We start from the raw sequence: 21,172 nt of genomic DNA, 5'->3' as shown, positions 1-21,172 counted from the left end.
CCCGGATGCACGGGTGAAGATGCTGTATCAAGGTATGTACAGCAGCAAAAAAAAAAAAAGAGCCTTAATTCGATTGTAATGTGGGGGGCCAGTGGAATAAAAAAAAGTTGTTTTTAAGGGGGAACCACCGCTTTAATGGGTCTTCTCTAGCACTCCAATGACAAAATATGTATTCACAATTCAGCCTTGACACGTTTATCATGTCCTTCTACAAAAGTGTGTGTGGGGGGGCGGGGGGAAGGCATCAATGACACTAGGAATGTTCTCCCCTATGTGTTCTGAGAAATACAATTATATAGCAGATGACTTCAGCCAAATGGTTCAGCTTTGGCCGAGTTAGTCTTCAGAATAAAGCTAGTGTTGGGAAGCTTAGTGAAGCTAAATGTCAGATAGAGAAAGGAGCTGTGTGTTAGTGGGCATCCTGACACTCCTGCTTGCCCCCTCAAGAGGCTTTCTCCACACCAGGATTTCTATGAAGAAAAAAGGACATTTAAAAGCGAAATGGAAGGATGAGGTAAGTGAAGGAGCAATGCACTAAGGTAAAGAAAGCTATGTAGAGAAAAATTGTACCTTTACAACCCCTTTAAACTATTCATTCTGAGCTGCCATGATACTAAAGGTTCAGGTATATTTAAAAAAAAAAAAGTCGTGCTTGCGCAACTGTGCAGTTCGTTTTGCACAGAGTGGCCCTGAACGTCTTCTGGGGTCCCACTGCGGCTCTTTTGGCTCCTCCCTGCAATAGCTAACCCCCTCTGAGGAGGTTACCTTGCGGGCGGCGCGCTCCCGTGTGATACACTTGGTGTACATAGCCGCTGAGTGCATGACTTGGTCCCGTCCCAGCGCCCGCGTCATTGGATTTGATTGAAGCAGCGCGAGCCAATGGCTGGGGGGGCGGCAATCAGATGTTTGTTCACCTTAATGCATAGGATGCATTAAGGTGAAAAAACATGAACCTTTACAACCACTTAACCCCCGGACCATATTGCTGGCCAAAGACCAGAGCACTTTTTGCGATTCGGCACTGCGTCGCTTTAACTGACTATTGCGCGGTCGTGCGACGTGGCTCCCAAACAAAATTGGCGTCCTTTTTTTCCCCACAAATAGAGCTTTCTTTCGGTAGTATTTGATCACCTCTGCGGTTTTTAGTTTTTGCGTTCTAAACAAAAATAGAGCGACAATTTTGAAAAAAAATAATATTTTTTGCTGTAATAAATATCCCCCAGAAATATATATAAAAAAAAACATTTTTCCTCAGTTTAGGACGATACGTATTCTACATATTTTTCGTAAAAAAAAAATCGCAATAAGCATTTATTGATTGGTTTGCGCAAAAGTTGTAGCGTTTACAAAATAGGGGGTATTTTTATGGCTTTTTTTTTTTTTTTTTTTACTAGTAATGGTGGCGATCAGCTTTTTTTTTTTTTTTTGGTACTGCGACATTATGGCGGACACTTTTGACACATTTTTGGGACCATTGGCATTTTTATAGCGATCAGTACTATAAAAATGCATTAGATTACTATAAAAATGCCACTGGCAGTGAAGGGGTTAACACTAGGGGGCGGGGAAGGGGTTAAGTATGTTCCCTGGGTGTGTTCTAACTGTGGGGGGGGTGGCCTCACTAGGGGAAATGACTGATCGCTGTTCATACATTGTATGAACAGAAGATCAGCATTTCTCCCACTGACAGGACCGGGAGCTGTGTGTTTACACACACAGCTCCCGGTCCCCGCTCTGTAACGAGCGATCGCGTGTGTCCGGCGATCGCGCCCGCCGGGCACGGGAGTTGGGGGTGAGCGGCCTGCGCGAGAGCCGATGTTATGCTACAGGCTCTCGCGCAGGGGAGCCGACTTGCCGCCGTAAAAGGACAGTGGGCGGTCGTCAAGCAGTTAAAAAGCATTTACATTAATGCTATTTCTTTTGTGTCGGTTACATTCATTCCGCCTTTTGACTATGTACCTTTCTTCTAGGAAAATTAGGGCTATTTTATAGACGCGAGAAGAAATTGGCTTTTGCTCATAACAAATCGCGTTTTTTTTTCTCCTAATATAAAATCTGTCTGGCCACTGTGGGCAGGTGCTGCACTTTACTTTTTATTTTTTAATCTAAAGCTCTTATATTTCCCATTACCCAACAAGTCTCCAGATATAGGAAAATGGCCTTTCTTTCTAGAGTTGGGTTTCTCTTTAACGTTACTGCATCTTTAAACCCGAGACATTACAGCATGCCTGGAGAATCTCCCCTGAGCCTGAAACACGTGTTCCAGAAATGTCGGCCTGAATAGGATACTTGAGAATGGTGTGGGGGATCCCTGAGATGTAATATGCTGGAAAGTCTGAGCCTCCACCTCTCCTATACAGTATACATGTCTTGTGTGGCTACAGCCCATTTCATAACATGGATCACTTTTAACATACTTTATTTAATGTTTTGGAGTGGGTGATCAGAAACCATTTGAGTGTTTTACAGCTCCAAATTCCATTTAAAATGCTGCCTGCAGGGCGGTTCTCTTGGGCTAAAACAAAGGTGCTTTCATTGCTGAATGATGTCAGTCAAGTAGAATTACAAAACTGCGCTGTCTTGGTTTTGTGTATGAACGTGTGCAGATACCCCCTCTAGTACTCTTCCTGTGTGCTGTGCTGGCTTCCCACTGGCAGATGTACTATTTGATGGAATGCACCATTTCAGTGTTTGCCATTCTTCAAATCATGACCAAACACCATATGTTTGACTGTTTGACCGTATGACTGTGTGTCCCAAGCGTGTCACGATCCTACGGGGTAAAATGACCACACCAGCCAAGCAGACTCTGGCTGGAAAAAGCGCCCAGAGGCGATTCAGTTCGCATAAGTAGCGCTATACAAGTCATTCATTCATTCATATGGAGAAGATTTTTCACATCTTCTGATCTTTTAGTGGTGTTAGACACGTGTACATATAAAAGCTTGTTTAAAGTATAACTAAAGGCAACACTTGGATAGAGGGGAAATGAATTAGAACACCTATAAGACCTTTATTGCGATGTGTTCCCCCATTAGGGAGAGTCACCCTCTCCATTTGTCCATTTTACCATTATTGAAAGTGAAAGTAAAAAAAAATTCAACATTTTGGGTTGTTCCCAGAAAATAGAGGGGAACTATTGTAATGGGGACACTAGTTCTGGTGACCTGGGGGTCCCCAAGAGATTCCCTTTGCAGAGATTTCCTCTTCCTGGTTGGCTATGGGACAGGAAGTGACGGTAAATCTCCCAATGGGACAAAGTTTGCAAAAATAAACCTTACAGTGGTTATTACTCCATCCAAAATGTTTTGGCTATTTTACTTGTCGACTGTGCTATGGCCCGAATGATGGCTAAAGGGAAGCCTTCATTTGATGTCCTCCCGTGATCGCGCCCACTGTGGTACTGGTAAAGAGCCAATCAGTGGCTCTTTACCATGTGATCAGCTGTGTCCAATGACGACTGATTGTGATGATGTAAACAGAAGCTGGTTATCAGCCCTCCTTGCCTCATGTTGACAGCATGAGGAGGAAAGAAGAAAGCCGATAACTGTGAAAGGTATAAAAGGGACATGTCCTGATTACCAGTGCAGCCTATATAAATGTTTGGTCGTCTTTTTTTTTTTTTTTTTTTTTTTTATCATTTATTTAGAAAAAAAAAAAAATACAAAACCCAGTGGTGATTCACTGCTTGTAGAATACATATCGGCCTAGACTGAAGAAAAAGTTTTATTTTTTGTTTTATTTTTTGTTTTATTTTTTGTTTTATTTTTAATTTTTATTGATAATAATAATATAAAGAACGGGGAAGCTGTGTTTACACACAGCTCTCCCCGTTCTTCAGCTCCGGGGAACGATCGCGGGACTCCAGCGGCGATCGGGTCCCACTGTCGCGGTCATGGAGCTTCGGACCGGGTCGCGGGCGTGCGCGCAGGGCGTTTAACAATCACGTACAGGTACGTGATTGTGCCCAGCCGTGCCATTCTGCCGACGTATATTGGCGTTAGGCGGTCCTTAAGTGGTTAAATTCTCTATCTGTTCTTGTTTTCTCCCCCCTTTTTTTTGCTTTTTTGTTTCCTTCCCCTCTTTTGCTCTCTTCCATGTATGTATTTGGTTTCCCCCCTTCTCTTGCTCCTTGTTGGTGGGAGAATGGGAATCGGTGGCAGTGCTGGGGGAGTTCTGATCAGCCAACTTAGGTGCTCTTAATCAAGGTCATCTGCTGATCTGCGAACTGTAGTGGGGACTTCTAATGGCAACTATAATCACAGGTAGTGATACTCACCGTGTCTCCGGGTTCCATGGTGTCTCGTAGCAGTGACACCAATGCCAAAATCGAGGGATAGTCTCTTCCACCCCCTCCCACTTTACGTTCCTCACCAGTCAACTGTCTCTCTAGTCTCCGTCCCCCATCAATGCTGTGAACTGAATGGGTGGCCACAGGCTCCAGGGATAGTCCTGGGAAAGTGGCGCGGGCTCCAGGAACAGCCCTGGGTTTGGCGATCCATGGCAAATCGGCATTCGACCCCGAAGGGGTCGCGACCCACAGGTTGAGAACCGCTGATCTAGAGATCCAAGTGTGAGGGGCGCATATATTTATGAAGCGCACCAAGATGGTGGTACGCTAGGTAAAAAAGGTTGTGTTTGGCACAAGGAAGGTTGTGTTTGGTGAAGGAGGAAGGATTCACAATTTGTGATATGTTCACTGGACTTTATTATTTTTGGACACTGACTTTCTTACAATTTTATTTGCATCATTTTACCTTTATTTACATTTTTGATGCTAGGAATGTGATTATGTTTGTTTTTGCACAGGATTAGCATTTTGCATTGTTTAGGTTTTTTTTATTTTTTTGAAGTTGGTCATGTTTTACATTATCTTTTAGCATATTAACACTTTTAAGTGTTTTTTTATTTTTTCTTGCTATGCATCTATAGATTTATGGATGAATCTGCCAGCTTGTCCTATGCTCAGATCAGTTGCTAGTTCTGTAGGGCCATTTTTTTCTGTATTTTGAAAATGTGGCAGCTCTATATATCAAATAGATGGGGGGTGAAGGTATCCCTCAGGAGGGAAATATAGGCGACCAATAACCTTGTTGAAAAACTTTCTAGTTCTGTCTGCTTTCTGTGGTTAAATGTTGGTAATGTAGTAATGTCAAGGCCAGGCTCCCCCTGGTTACATGATTTACTGGCATTGTAAACTAAGCAGCTTGCATGTGAATTGTGATGCCTCGTTTGCGTTTGATGTACTCATAGCTATTTATTTAGTTACTGGGTACTTCAATGCAAAACATTGCTGTAAAAACACATTTGTGTGACTAATGGCAAAAGTTTTTTTTTTTTTTTTTTTTTTCTTTTTTCATTTTGGCTGCCGTAAGGGAGGGTTATAACCCCTGACAGGTTTTATTTTTATTGGCTATCTGTGTCCTTGTGAAGATTTCACTTCCTGTCCCATGGTCAAATCAAGAACCTAGAGGGAAAACCCCTCCAATTTTAGGGAATCCTGGGGGGGGTGTCCCCCCATAACTAGTGTCCCCATTGGAAGCGCACCACTCCAGGGCTTTCACACTGGAGTGGTGCGCTAGCAGGACGGTAAAAAAAGTCCCACTAGCCTCATCTTTGGAGTATACTGCTCCTCCACTACTGCTGCCCATTGAAATCAATGGGACAGTGCGGCTGTACTGCCTGCAATGCGCTGCTTCAGCAGCGCATTGCAAGCAGTTTTAACCCTTTCTCAGCCGCTAGGGTTAAAAATGCCCCGCTATTTTACAGGTCACATCAGGAAGTGAGAATGATCCAGATATGCTATACGAGGAGGATTCCTCAAGTCTTTTTGGAATATTCAATGTATGATTTATTCACCTTTTTTAAAATGTGCTGGTTTATATGAGTAAAGTCCACCGAGGTATCTGACACTCTATGGACACTTTACAAAGTACAGTTTACAGAGTGTGAAGTATAGCTATTGCTATAGTTTATTGCTGCTTGTGTCTCCATTAGGGAGATTCACCCTTTTTATTTGTCTTGTTACCATTATCGGTGAAGGTAAAAACAGTCCCAAATTTTGGGTTGTCCCCAGAAAAATAATAGAGGGGAAATCTTCCAATAGGTACACTAGGTCTGGTGACCTGGAGGTCCCCGAGGGATTTCCTTAATTTGCAGGCATTTCTACTCATTTCCTGTTTTGACTATAGGACAGGAAGTGAAGGTAAATCTCCCCAATGCGACAAATGGCAGAAATAAACCTTACCGTGCTTATAATCCTCTCTTAATATATCCAAAAGGAAAACAATGGTTTGCCTATAGTTCTACTTTAACCCATTGTAAGCTAGAACATTTTAAAGAGTGGCTAAATTCTTAGGTTTCATTAGATTATAAACCCAAATACTGTATGCTTTACCTGATTATTCCATTCATAGGCTCTCCCTTATTGATGTCCATTTTTAAATGAGTCACATAAAATGTTAAAGTGGATTTTGGACTTGAAATTTTATTATGGGTAAAGTTGAAAAATATTGGATGCAGTTATTTGCATTAACACGGTGGTTTATGGGGTTTTTGTCCCCGTAAAATGTTTTTAAAGGGGTTGTAAATGTACATCACCCCCCCCCCCCTTAATAGCTTCCTTTACCTTGGTGCAGTCCTCCTCCACTTACCTCATCCTTCCATTTTGCTTTTAAATGTCCTTATTTCTTCTGAGAAATCCTCACTTCCTGTTCTTCTGTCTGTAACTCCACACAGTAATGCAAGGCTTTCTCCCTGGTGTGGAGTGTCATGCTCGTCCCCTCCCTTGGACTACAGGAGAGTCGGGACGCCCACTAGCACACAGCTCCTTTCTCTATCTGCAACGTAGAGAGTGTCCTGACTCTCCCGTAGTCCAAGGGAGGGGGCGAGCACGACACTCGACACCAGGGAGAAAGCCTTGCATTACTGTGTGGAGTTAGACAGAAGAACAGGAAGTGAGGATTTCTCAGAAGAAATAAGGACATTTAAAAGCAAAATGGAAGGATGAGGTAAGTGAAGGAGGACTGCACTAAGGTAAAGGAAGCTATTTAGGAAAAAAAAATTGTACCTTTACAACCCCTTTAAGCCCGTTACTCCTGTCATTAGATATATTTTTCCACTTCCTGTAATAGGATGGCAACATTGTTTGTTCTGTAGAGAAAATGGGCACAGACCTTTCTAGAGCAGATGTCTGTGACATGGCCAAACAATGACACTTTTGAACAGAGATGAAGGTATTGTGTGACGGGTACTGCGCTCAGCTGGCAGGCATTTGGCCATTCAAGAACTGTGTAAGGTACAGTTGTCCTGTAAGTTTGTGTCAATCTTGCTGGGCAGTTGGCATATTATAGAAAAGAAAATGGATCTATTGGCAGGAGCAACACATCCTCCCGACCTACACCAGTCAAAAGTCCTTTGCACTGCTGTGTGTTTAAAACATAGAAAAATGTGCTTGTATTGCAGAGGTGTTGTGAATGTGTCCCAGTTAGAACATGGCTCTGAAGAGGCTCCATGTAGGTGTAGGCGTCTGTCCTTAGAACTTGCTGTGTGTGTGCAATCCCTTGGCCTTTTGCACAGATATGAAAAGTGATATGCTGGGGGAATCCTTTCACATAAGAGGATCGATCTTGTCAGCTGGGTAGAGAGGCAGTGTCTGCTCAGACAGACATCTGTTAAGTCAGTTAAACAGAAGTTAAAAAACAGTATCCTGTGTTGTAGGCCCTCCTGAACCAAATAGAAACACGTTTAGAATGTGTTTTCCAGCCTAAGGCTGGCCATACATTATTCAATTTTCTTCTATAGATTTCCTTTTAGATTTACCAAAACCATATAATATGAGGTCAAATCTAAACACTTTCAATTTGTATGTAATCAGGCAGGCCCTTGTACTACACAGTTGAAGGTAAATCTAAAGGAAATTGAATAAGAAAATTGTATGGTGTATGGCCAGCTTTAGTCCTGCACATATTCTTTATAAACTGTAACAACGAATTTACAATTTATGCCTTCTGGCAATGCATAGAAATGCATTAATTACTATAAAAATGCCACTGGCAGTGAAGGGGTTAACACTAGGGGGTGAGGAAGGGGGGGGTTAATCATGTTCCCTGGGTGTGTTCTAACTGAAGGGGGGGTGGACTGACATGGGGGAAATGACAAATTGCTGTTCATACATCGTATGAACAAACGATAGGTAATTTCCCCCCCTGACAGGACCGGGAGCTGTGTGTTTACACACATAGCTCCCGGTTCTCGCTCTGTAACGAGCAATCGCAGGTGCCCGGCGGTGATCGCGACCGCCGGGCACGCGCATCAGGGGAGAGCGGGGTGCGCGCCCCTATTGGCTGCTGGGAGGGGAGAGGTGACATATAGCTACGTGCTCTCGTAGCAGAGCCTACCTGCGGCTGGTCAGCAAGCAGTTAAAGGTTGATTACATTTGTTTTTGGCAGTTGAGTCTGTGCCAGCAACATATTTTGGGTCCATGTTGGACTTTTTTCAAGCGCTTCACCATTTTATATATATATTAGTATTTAAGTGCCTTTTAAAGTGAAGCTGTTTTTAGTCTTGGATAAAGTGAGAAGGGTTTTAGTTTAGTTGAAGATTTTGCTATATATATATATAATAATTTGTCCCGATACTAGTATCAGTATCGGGACCGATACCGAGCATTTGCCCAAGTATCGGTCCCGATACTAGTATCGGGACAACCCTAAAAAATGTTTTATATATATATATATTTCACCCGATACTTTGTCAGGGTGATCAGTGCTGTGGGGAAGTTACAAGCACTGATCACCGCTGACTGTCCTCCACCAGCCCCCCGCCATGTCCCTCCATGCTGCCGTCTTTTTCCTTGCTGCCGCCGTGTCCCCCCTCCTTGCTGCCGCCGTGTCCCCCCTCCGTTCTCCTCCTCCACCCCCTCGATCAGTCAGAATTCCTGTAGCCAGTGATGACTCTGTACATTCACATAACTGAAACATCGTAAACTGTGTTTACAATGTTTCAGTTTATGAATGAAAAGAAGCCGCTGTCTTCTCTCCATTCATTTTCAGTGCTGCTGAGGCTGCTGAGAAATCGACTGGGGAATCAGTGTCCCTAGTCCCTTTCTCTGTCTCAGAGGGGAGATGTCAGAGGTCTGTTAAGACCCCTGATATCTCACCAAAGCCCCCCAACAGGGCTCATAAAAAATAAAGGAATTGCAATATATAATCAAAAAAATAAATTGTAAAAAATAAATTAAATAAAAATAATTGTAAAAAAAAAATACTGACATGTGCCACTGTCACATGAGATTTAAAAATAATTTTCATTGGAGTAAAAGGTGAAGTGCCAGGGATACCCTAAACCCCACCCCAAAAAAAGTTTACATTTTATGACTACATCAGGAATTAAGGGTAAATCTTCCTGTTGGGTTGTCTGTCCTAGTGATTTAGGTCAACAGTTGAGATTTCACCTTGCTTTGGGAAGATTTTCTGTCTAAATCCTTTTGAAGTTTCTTCTGATTGGGGTAGTGGGGAAGATTTAAACTCGCTCTTCTATAGCCTAAAGCATGTTACACACCAATAGGTTCTTGCTGGGTTGAATGAAACCTACACTCCATTGGTACAGCGATCTCCTTCACTGAGCTGTTGTGTTCTGACAGGGAGACAACCCCCCACCAGAACACTCCGGTCATGGAAGTCGGACGGCTGCTGGTTTTCCAGCTTGCTAATCTAACATGCACATGGGCCGAATGCTGGCTGTTTTTTATTGAAATTGGTGTCTCCCGATGTTTGGCCTGTGTGTACTGGACATTAAAGGGGTTGTAAAGGTTTGTTTTTTTATTTTCTAAATCAGTTCCTTTAAGCTAGTGCATTGTTGGTTCACTAATCTTTTCCTTCGATTTTCCCTTCTAAATGTTTTTTTCTTTGTCTGAATTTCTTACTTCCTGTTCCTCCTCAGTAAGCTTGCCCCCCATCTTCCGAGCCATTCTGCCTGGGGGTTAGTCAAGGAAAAGGTAAGGGAACCAACAATGCACTAGTTTAAAGGAACCTATTTAGAAAATAAAAAACATAACTTTACAGCCACTTTAGCTGACCATATGCTGGTTTCCTAATGCACACAAACAAGTTGGATGGAGGATTTCATCCCCTTCATGGCATAAGATTGATTCTGACAGCAGTGGGCGCAGCCGTTGGTCGAAAATTTTCCAGCATGTACCTGTCAAGTGGAAGAGCCCACAAACTGATAAAAATTTGGCTGGTCCAGCAGAATTTTGATGTTTTTAAAAGGAACCTGACCTCTAAAACATTTCTAAGCTAACCAATGCCTCTCTACTAAAACTATTCTCCCTGATCTCGAAGATTGGTCGAATTTCAAAAGAATTTTCTTTTGAAAATCAGAACATTTGTTCATTGTGATTGGATGGTGCCGCCATTGTTTTCGAAATTCGACCAACCAAACTTTAAATTTTTACTCATGTTCTTCAGAAAATTTTCGTCTGTAGGAATCTTTTCTTTCTGGGAATTTTCTTTTTCGATTAAATTTCTTGCACGATTCTCCCGTCATTGATTAGAAAATCGTTTGTTTTTCCCAAAAAAAATTTAACAACGATTTATTAAAATTCAATGGCTACACAAGAATCGGCTGTTGCTGCAGCCCATTAATAGTGTGAAATACGAAAGAGAAAATTCTTGGATAAGATTTTGAAAGAAAATTCTTTCGAAATTCGACCCATGCATGGCCTGCTTAAGGCTAGGTTCACATCTAAGCCACATGCGGCTCACGGCAGGAGTCTGGTGAGTCCATTTATCCATTTTCTAGTCCGATTTCAGCCTGAATTCGGATCTAAAACGGACCAAAAGACACACAGGGCACCTCTGCAATTGGCACTGGAGCCGCTGCGGAGACGTATGAACCGGCTCCATAGAGATCCAGTCACAATCTCCTGCTATGCAAATTGGATGCGGGGAAACCTGCGTCCAATTCACATAGGTGGGAATCCAGCCTAAGACGTGGTTTCTTGGTTTTCTCCAATTGAAGAGAGAAGTTCACCTTTTAAAAATAAATGCACATTTCATTTTTTTTTTTTTTTTCAGGTATTGCATTTTTTTTGTATTTGAAGGAGCCTGGAAAGCATTGCACCAGCGGTCAGAAGATTGCTTGTTCCATGCAGGACTTCTGCAGACTGTCGGTGTAATCTGTGTGCCCATACATCGTACCTTGTTCTGGCAGGCAGTTTCACACCAATAGAATCAACTACCAGAGCGCTTAACAGTGCTGTGGTAGTTCATACAAGCTGACGGGTGCAAAGGATTTCGCTACTTGTTGTTCATTCACAGAACTCTGTAAATGAATGACATGGCAATGTGGGTGGAGCCCCCATACGGTCACACTTTTTTTTTTTTTTTTAAAGTGACAGCGGGTGTGGGTAACTTCTCCCCGTACTGCTGTCACACAAGGTGCTTGGATCCCTAAGCTGCTGCAGGAGCAGGAACGTTGCGTGTTCCCAAAAGTGGACTTATCCTCTGAAGATGGATACACGGTGGGAGGGCATTTGACGGGTAGTGAACTGCCTGTTTTAACCCATTAACCAGTGCAGGGGTTGGTAGTCATGGTGTGTCTGCATTTGAACTCTGTGACATAAGGTATATTTGTGATGGGGGGGTGGAAGTTTTTTCTATTTTATAAAATTGTGTCAGATTGTGATGAATAACAAATCCAGTTGTCAGAACTTCCGTGCCCCGCTCTACAAATGTAGGTTTTGTTTATACACTAGACACCTGTGTTCCTTGAAGCTCTGTGATTCATTCCAACCACTGGGCATCTCCATTAATGGCTGTTGGCCTGTTGTGGCCAAACTAAATACAAGTTTGGCAAGCAAGCCTTCCAAGCAAACGTGTGTATATGTGTTCAGCTAAAGAGCCTGCTTTAACTTGGCTTTGGCCACAATTCTTAACAGTTTTCTTTCTTCTGTTTACAGGGAAATGAGGCAAGCTACCCGTTGGAAATGTGCTCACATTGTAAGTCATTTTGTTTCAAACATCTATACAGTAATGATTAGAACTGTGATTTGGTTATGATGCAAAAGCACATGAATGCAAAAATGAATGGTGGTATAGAGGTGTGTTTTGTGGTGTGATGGCCATCCTGGGACTGGAGGCCTTAAACTGAGTTGCTACCGGTAATAGATTTTGTTGGACAGATCAGTCTTCTATGATGATTTGATTTATTTTTCTGGGGAAAGCTTTTTTTGACTACGTTTCCTATGGATCACAGGAGTACAGTTCATTCTACACTCCGGTGACTCATTTTCAGCCGACAACGGGCTTAAGCCTGCTGTTTGCTGATGTCACAGAGCTGGTCCAGGCTCTGAAAAGATCCAGACTATTATATGGTCAGTATTCACCCAGAAGCCTGGATCGGCTGCCGCTCCCGTCCCCTCCTCGACCCAGCACTTTTGTGAGAGCTGAAGGGGCAGAGCAAAGTGACTAACTCTGCAGACTGATAACTTTAGCAATCAGCTGTGTTTGATTGCTCAGGTCTTGGAGGTGGCGGAGAACAGATGCTGCTCCCACCTAGCTGAGTATAATTTATTATTATTTAAAAAAAAAAATCTTAAACCCGTACTTTTAAAATGTAACTTTAAAAAAAATATATATATAATAATGTAAGGAAAGCTTAGAACATAATTCACATTTTTACAGATTGTGTGACTCTTAGTAACTGTCAGAAAGTGAGGGAAATTTCTAAGTGTAGCACAGGCAGCAATTAAAAAAAAAAAAAGTGTAGCCTTACCTACTCTAAAATGACAAATTTTTGGGTGCATTTACACCTGCTAATACACCCTGCCCCCAATTAGATGCCGCAATCCCTGTGGGGGTTCCCATGATTAGCTTAAAGCGGTTGTAATCCCCGCTAGATGATTTTTACCTACAAGTAAGCCTATAATGAGGCTTACTTGTAGGTAAAATGTAATATCTTCTAAACCTGCACCGTTTAGGCGATAGTTGCCCTGCATGCAGTCAATGACATCACTGGCGCATGCGTTCTGAAGGTCTGACATACCTTGCTGGAACTTCAGAGCTTTGTGCCAGAACCGAGGGCTCCCGCACGGGAAGGACATCACGGCTCCGGCAAAGCGCATGAACCCTAAAAGTTCTCACTTACAATACTCTCAAAACATTAACCCCTTAATGCATCTACAGGCTTATTGGTGGGTATTTTCAAAATCCCAGCCTATACCTGTACTCGCAGCCCATACACCTCACTAGAAGGCACATCCGCAACATGCCACCTGATAGGCCTTTCATTGTAGTGAATAGTGGCCACACATACATATGGTGTACAGCCTGGCGACTAGGAAGATTTTCGAGAGATTGTATGGGCAGGTCACAGAGGGAAGCCCTGCAGAAAAGTATATCCTGTTTAGGAATGCTGAGCACAAAGAAGGTGGCCACAAAGGATAATTGCTCTTTGAATATATCCATTTAGGGAGCATTTTTATACTTCTTAATTAGGTTTCTATAATAACAGGGTTTGAAAAGAAAAAGTAGTTATAGTCAAGAAAGCGCTAAATTTCGTTTATTGGTTTAGAATAGATGAAGGGTTGATTACGGATTCATTTAGGTTGACCGTTATGATGCGTTTACATGCGATTACACACATGCATTCATTCTCAATGGCACTCCACTGTATTTTCCAAATGCACCAGAGTTGCAGCTGACTGCAACACACTGCCATGCACTAGAACCCCCAGGGGCATTCCATTAAGATTTAAAATATGCAGTGAGACTTTTCTTGTTGGGTAAATGTATATGTGAACCCTTGGTGGGTACAGTACCTCAGTGTGCTAAAATAATTGTAGTACAATCCATGTTAATGTAAAAGTACTTTACTTTAAAACAAACTTTTCATATACCTGCTGTTGGCTTTAAAAAACGCAACTGCAGATGTCTGTCAACGATACCAGGTTCTGAACTCATGGATAGTGTTGACAGGGCAGGAAGATATGAAAGAAGGAAGGAGACTGTCCGATTCCAAGGGAATTCGGGCTCCTTTTCAAGCCACAGGAAAAAAGCTGAAAAAGGATAGATTTTTTATTTTTATTAAAATCTTTTTTTTTTTTTTTTTTTTTTTTTTGCATTTACTTTTACGTATAAGTTTAGCTAAAATAGAAAAATCATCACAACATCAACATTTACAATGAACATGTCTCCTGCGTTGGATTATTTTCCTTTCAGGAGAACCCTTCCCCTGTCCGTGTCCCCTGGGTCATTCACGGCCCCCAAAACTGTCAACTGCAGTAATCTTCCAGTGCAGTGGTTGTTTAAAACAGCAAAAGGGATGTCGGGAGCTCTCAAGAGAGCTGGACTATGTCCATCCTTTCTGCCAGATGCTCCATTCATAGAAGCTGTACTACACCACAGAATCCATGAATTGGGAACAGGCAGATGATTGATGGCGCTACGCCTTTCGGTGGTCCTGTCATTCATATAATCTATAGTACAGCTCTTTTGAATGGGAGATATGACGGGTAAGGGCAGACCTAGTCAAACTCTTAATAGCCGCTGACAGCCCTTTAGCAGGATTAACCCCTGCTGCATCAGAATATTAGGGGTGGGGAGGAACATTTCTTCTAAAAGAAGAATCAGCCCAAGGGACACATCATGCTTAACTATACAGTATTTTTTTTCCCTTGTGTTGACTTTTTATTTTAGATAAACTAAGGGCCAAATCACACTGCTAACACACTTAATGTTGACTTTATTTTTTTAAGGCTGCAGTGAGGAGCGATGTGATGCTCTTTTTAGCTAAACGCATAATTTCTGCGTTTTTTTGTTTTATTAGAAGTGCACAAAGTGACACTTCGTGTCTGCACAAATCGGCACGGTGTGTTGCGCAATGCTGCTGTGTGGTGATGTGCCTACCTGTGCGCTGTAATAACATGCAGCAAAGCCAAGTAGCTTTTGGCAAGGTAACAAATGCCCAGCTGCAACTGGAGGTTTAGCTGTCATCAATACAAACCAAAAGGGGGCATTTACAAAACAAATACATATGGAAAATTTAAGAGGAAACCATTTATTTCAGCAGTTACTGCATTTTAGCTTTTCTAGTGTTTTGTGTAATAAAATATTTATTTATTGGTTGCTCAGTACAAGACAGAGGCGCTGTTAATCATTAAGACTACTGTAGGTTATATGCAACAACCTTTAAGTGAACACTGTCAGAAAAAAGAAGGCTGCAGGGAACCCCCCCCTCTCTATGTTAATCTTCCCACTTCTGGCTAGCTTCAGTTTTGTAGGGAGATCCATGAGAACAGAGGGCGGTGACTCGTGTCTTGTAATGTGGAACATAAAATGGACTTTGCTGGGAAATAACTGTTTCCTATAGTACAGGACACAAGCGCTTTAATCATTACGTCTTTGACATCCCAAAGCGGTCCAGCTTAGGGGTGGGCAGCATAACAAACCATGCCAATATACCCAGATAACAAATGGGTCAAGAAATGCTTAGACTCCCAAGTGTGCAGGTTTTGACACCTTGAAATTGGCATTAGAGGAGGTCTGAATAATTATCTGGCAGAACTTAACAAATGTGTGTGATTTAAAGAGCCAGAGTCCTTTTCCGTACTCCAAGAAAAGGATTTTACTAGTGCGTAAAAAAAATCGTAATTTACCTTCTGAATGAAGCATTGTTTTGATGCCAGGGTATGACTTTTGACTTGAAGCCCAGAGAGTTCCAGGAGATTGTATGAGGTGGGGGTTTGTATGACAGGGTGGTCGAAACAGCCTTGCATCTTAAGGCTCCTGTGTTAGTCTGAGCATGTCCCAAACCCATTTACTATATAATGCACAAGCCTCACAAAGTGAAAAAACAAACATTTTAAACTTCTTTGAGTCAAATTATTTTCCTTTTGTGCTTTTACTGTTTATCCTTCACCAGAGCAGACACTCCATTTTCAGAAACTGGCAGTGCTGCCAATCTGGATTAAGTGTGGCCAAGTTACAGGCTGGTGAATCAGCAGTGACCATACTGATGGCCACCCCTCCTGCAACATCTAGTACTACTATAGCACAAGCAGACACCAGCTCTTAAAGGGACTAAGAGTAAACTATAGGTGCAGATACGAGGCCTTAGTGGAACTTTATAGCCAAATTAAAATGGACAAAGGCAGGCATTTTAATGGAAGAGACCTGCTTTGTCTCTTCTGCATTAAAGTTCTTTACCGACTTGTCCTTCCCTGTACAGTAAGCTTCGAATGCGCCATTCACTGTACAAATTCGGCAGTGCTGAATCTGACACAACTGCCATGCATGCGAGTAACGTTGTCCCCGCCTGGCGATCACGATCTGGTAACCGGCCATCCAAAGATGTCAGCGGCCAGGTGGATGCCACACCGCTCGAGCAGAGGTGTATAGTTCTGCTTTAAATTCTAGCTTAAAGTTCTCTGTGTAAAAACTTCTGTTTCAATGTGTTCCTCAGTAAACTGCCTAAAGGAATATAAATGGTGTATGTGCACAAAATGCCTTTGCAAACCTAGGTGTTAAATTGTTAACCCAAAAATATAAAGCTGTGCCAGCCCCTCTATTATAGGCAGGCATAGCACACTGTACAGGTCTTTTATAAAAATGAGGCTTGTAAATTCAGATTTTTTAGAATGATCTTCAGGCCTGGTCACATGACTCGCGGCCGATGTACAGCTCCGATGGATGGCTTCTGCAGGAGGGGCCAAGATTTCCCTGTGATGTCAGCTGGGGAGATCACGTGGCCGCTCAGCCCCTTGTGCACAGTAGCCCTGGAAACCGTCCGAGTCACGTGACTGGCCTGAAGATCGCCCTAAATTAGTATTTACAAGCCTAGTTTTTATAAAAGATTTATACAGTGTGCTATGCCTAACCAATAATAGAGGGCCTGGCAGTGACTATTAAATACTATTTTATTTATGCAAATAGTGGCTGGGATGGAGGGGGGGGAGGTGGAGACTGACACAGACACGGAGCTGACAGGCAGGGAGAAGGGGAGAGAAGAGCTGAGAGCAGGGCTGCGGATGACGAAGGGGGGGTATTAATTATGGAGTCTTTTAGTTCTACTGCCATCTATTGGTTGTTACAGTACTGTGTTTTTATTTCATTTCAATTATCAGTTTAACTGCATCCTACTAGATTACCTAACTGTCTAGTATGTTTTTAGACTATTTTGCAACCTTTTTACTCCAGAGGGTCCTTTTTTTTTTTTATGTTGATTTTAGTAAGTGTTGCCTGAGTCTGGAAAATTATTTTAAAGGTTTAATGGCAAAAATGCCCCTTGTGTTGGTCAATAGGAATAATGCAACCCTTCCAGACAGCCTAAAAGATAATTGGGCTCTGCCGTTGGCTTAGTGAAGCAGTGTTGGTCCCGGCACCATCAGGTCAGTTGGTCACAGTTGATGGAACCCCTTGAAACCTCCTGGAGGTCCTAAAAGTATGGTATCTGTTGTACATAAGAAAAGTACGCATGCTTCATGTGTTTAGGTGAGTTTTGTAAAGTCCAGTGTTGGACCCTATTACATTTTTAAAAGCTGCCGTTCATTATGGCATTTCCCCAAGTGTGGAATGTACTACTGGCAGTTCTACTCTGACCTAACTAAGCAAATAAGGAAAGCAGTACTGCATTAAAACCAACGCTGAGAAGAATATATGGGCTGCTAGAGTTTTAAATTCAATGGCGACATAGTTATTTTAGGTCAGAGACCTTGAAATTAATGAAGCAGCGAAGAGGTTGGCATTCTCCGAATTGTCACCCTACATATTTTTTTAGATGTGTCTTCTGTAAAGGCTTTAGTTATTTTACATAACCTTGCTTTATGTCATTCATGTTCCTCTGTCAGAGCCCATGTGGAGATGTTAGAATATTTCTGTATGTGGCTGTCTGTGTTTCTCCGGCTGTTCTCGCTGAATAGGCCTGTACTAGGGAAACTAATCTATCACAAGGGGAGCATTTACTGCCTTGTGTGTAGCTGTGCTGGGGAAGGGATGTAGTGTCAGTCCACAGCTGACTATCAATTGCAACAAATGTAGCATAGGTTTGACAATGATCACACATGTTGCAATCTTTTTACCGTTCTAATTTTGTTAGAGGGGAATTCCACAGATAATTACTAAACAAGACATAATATTGTACAATCCCACTTCTCTCAACCTAAACATCCTGGATATAGGGTCCAAACTGATTTTCCTAGAAAACATACTGTGGCAATATCCAATCAAATCACACCGGATATAGTCTGCTTAGACCTAATAAAACAAAATCCATCCTATCTAGGTATTTCTCAACCACTTAAGACCCAGACCATTATGCAGGTAAAGGACCTGGCCAATTTTTTTGCGATTCGGCACTGCGTCGCTTTAACTGACAATTGCGCGATGTGGCTCCGAAACAAAATTGGCGTCCTTTCCCCCCCCCCCCCACAAATAGAGCTTTCTTTTGGTCACCTCTGCGGTTTTTATTTTTTGCGCTATAAACAAAAATAGAACGACCATTTTGAAAAAAGATCTATTTTTTACTTTTTGCTATAATACCCCCAAAAAAGATCTAAACTTTTTTTTTTTTCCCCCTCAGTTTAGGCCGATACATATTCTTCTTCCTATTTTTGGTGAAAAAAAATCGCAATAAGCGGTTATCGATTGGTTTGCGCAAAATTTATAGTGTTTACAAAATAGGGGATAGTTTTATTGCATTTTTATTATTTTTTTTTTACTACTAATGGCGGCGATCAGCTTATTTTTTTTTTTTCGTGACCGCGACATTATGGCGGACACATCGGACAATTTTTACACATTTTTGGGACCATTGTCATTTTCACAGCAAAAAGTGCTATAAAAATGCACTGTTTACTGTAAAAATGACAATTGCAGTTTGGGAGTTAACCACTAGGGGGCGCTGAAAAGGTTAAGTGTGACCTCATATGTGTTTCTAACTGTAGGGGGACGGGGCTAGATTTGTGACGTCATTGATCGTGTTTCCCTATATGAGGGAACAGACGATCAATGACACTGCCACTGTGAAGAACGGGGAAGGTGTGTTTACACATACCTCTCCCCATTCTTCACCTCCAATCACGGGACACCGGCGGCGATCGGGTCACAGAGCTTCGGACCGGGTCGCGTGTGCGCCACCCCACGGCTGGGCTTAAAGGGCCACGTACAGGTACGTGGATGTGCCCAGTCGTGCCATTCTGCTGACGTATATCGGCGTGAAGGGGTCATAATTTGTTTAAAGCCTCACCTAGGTTTTATGGTCAGATGGGTTCCAAGTTTGTTCTTTTTGCCAGTAAATGGTTGAAAATAATGGAAGCAAATACTTTCAGTATATATTGTGACCGTGCAAGGCCCTGCCATTGTAATAATGGATGTAGGAATGATACAGGGTTCACACTAATGTAGACTGCAGACCTCCGAAGTGTTGTGCATGGACAGTTTACAGCTTTCTCCAGGTTTTGTAATCCTGCATTGGTGCCTGGAGCTTGAAGACCTCAAAGTGTCTTGGGTGGGATAAAGCTTTCAAACCTGTGTTTAGGTTTTGCTGGAGACCTGCAGGCCGTGTGAGTTCACAGGTGTTCATGTTTGTTATAGACCAGGAGCTGGCCGCGTGTGTGCTCCAGCTAGGAGAGGTATTCCACAGTACTCCATGTGACAGACTCCTTACCCACATGACTGGGAGAGTTGGGTCAACTGAGTGAGTTGACAGGTCAGAGAGCTAGGGTTGCCACATCCCTTTAATTCAGGATACAAGTTAATTACACATGTTCTGTTGCTGATTAAGGTGGTAATTAAACTCGCTTGGTGCCTCATCTGCATTAAGGCCGGGTTCACACTGGTACGACAAACGCTCCGACATTAGGAGCTAATGACGTATGAAAATCAATGTTTCCTTATGAGAGCCGTCTTAACTGGTCCGACACAAGTCCGTCCGACTTTGAAAAAAGTTCCTGCACTACTTTGGCCTGACTTTGATTCTACTTCAGCCCATTGAATATCATTGAAGTTGGATCAAAGTAGGATCCTTGTCCTAACCATCCGACTTGTGGCATCCGACATGTGATTACAGCAGCAGTAAAAGGAATTTCTCTCACACTGGGATTGTTTTGATTGGTCAAAGAACAAGTCGGACTATCACAAAGTCGGATCAAAGTAGTATTCTGTTCATAAGGGTGGATGGATGTAGGCCTGACGTCGCAGAGCAAAGTAGGATGAAAGTCGTATGACTGTCATGTAGTATCGGTGTAAACCCAGCCTAAGGCCGGATTCACACTGGTACTACACGACAGTCATGCAACTTTCATCCTACTTTGCTCTGCGAAATCAGTCCTACATCCATCCACTTTCATGAACAGAATACTACTTTGATCCGACTTTGTGATAGTCTGACTTGTTCTTTGACCATCCAAAACAATCCCAGTGTGAGATAAATTCCCTTTACTGCTGCTGTAATCACCATGTCGGATGCCACAAGTCGGATGGTTGGGACAAGGATCCTACTTTGATCCAACTTCAATGATATTCAATGGGCTGATGTAGGATCAAAGTCGGACCAAAGTAGTGCAGGAACTTTTTTCAAAGTCGGACCAACTTGTGTTGGACCAGTTAAAGTGGAGGTTCACCCGGAAATTTAAATTTTTACCCTTAGATTCCTGCTCATTTTGTCTAGGGGATTCGGCTAGTTTTAAAATCGAAGCTGTACTTACCGTTGTAGAGAGCGATCTTCTCCGCCGCTTCCGGGTATGGGCTGCGGGACTGGGCGTCCCTATTTTGATTGACAGTCTTCCGACAGGCTTCCGACGGTCGCATCCTTCGCGTCACGATTTTCTTGAAAGTCGCCGAACGTCGGTGCACAGTATAGAGCCGCACCGACGTTCGGCTTCTTTCGGCTACTCGTGACACGATGGATGCGACCGTCGGAAGCCTGTCGGAAGACTGTCAATCAAAATAGGAACGCCCAGTCCCGAAGACCCATACCCGGAAGCGGCGGAGAAGATCGCTCTCTACAACGGTAAGTACACCTTCGATTTTAAAACAACTAGCCGATTCCCCTAGACAAAATGAGCATCTAAGGGTAAAAAAAAATGTTATGGGTAAACTCCCGCTTTAAGACGGCTCTCATAGGGAAACATTGATTTTCATACTTAAAGGGTCACTAAAGGAAATTTTTTTTT

General features: G+C 42.6%; 1 protein-coding gene across 2 annotated transcripts in view; it reads left to right on the top strand.

The window, feature by feature from the left end:
* The window catches only part of PPP3R1 (protein phosphatase 3 regulatory subunit B, alpha), an 89,699-nt gene that overhangs the window by 39,555 nt on the left and 28,972 nt on the right, over window positions 1–21,172 (top strand). For both annotated transcript variants that reach the window (XM_040351262.1, XM_040351263.1), the window contains exon 2: window positions 11,963–12,002. In XM_040351262.1, the coding sequence (XP_040207196.1) occupies window positions 11,963–12,002 (40 nt within the window). The remainder of the gene's footprint in view (window positions 1–11,962; window positions 12,003–21,172) is intronic.

Source organism: Rana temporaria, chromosome 4, assembly GCF_905171775.1.
Source record: "Rana temporaria chromosome 4, aRanTem1.1, whole genome shotgun sequence".
Taxonomy (NCBI): domain Eukaryota; kingdom Metazoa; phylum Chordata; class Amphibia; order Anura; family Ranidae; genus Rana; species Rana temporaria.
The sequence above is the reverse complement of the archived record's forward strand: the minus strand, read 5'-3'. Positions and strand labels throughout refer to the sequence as shown.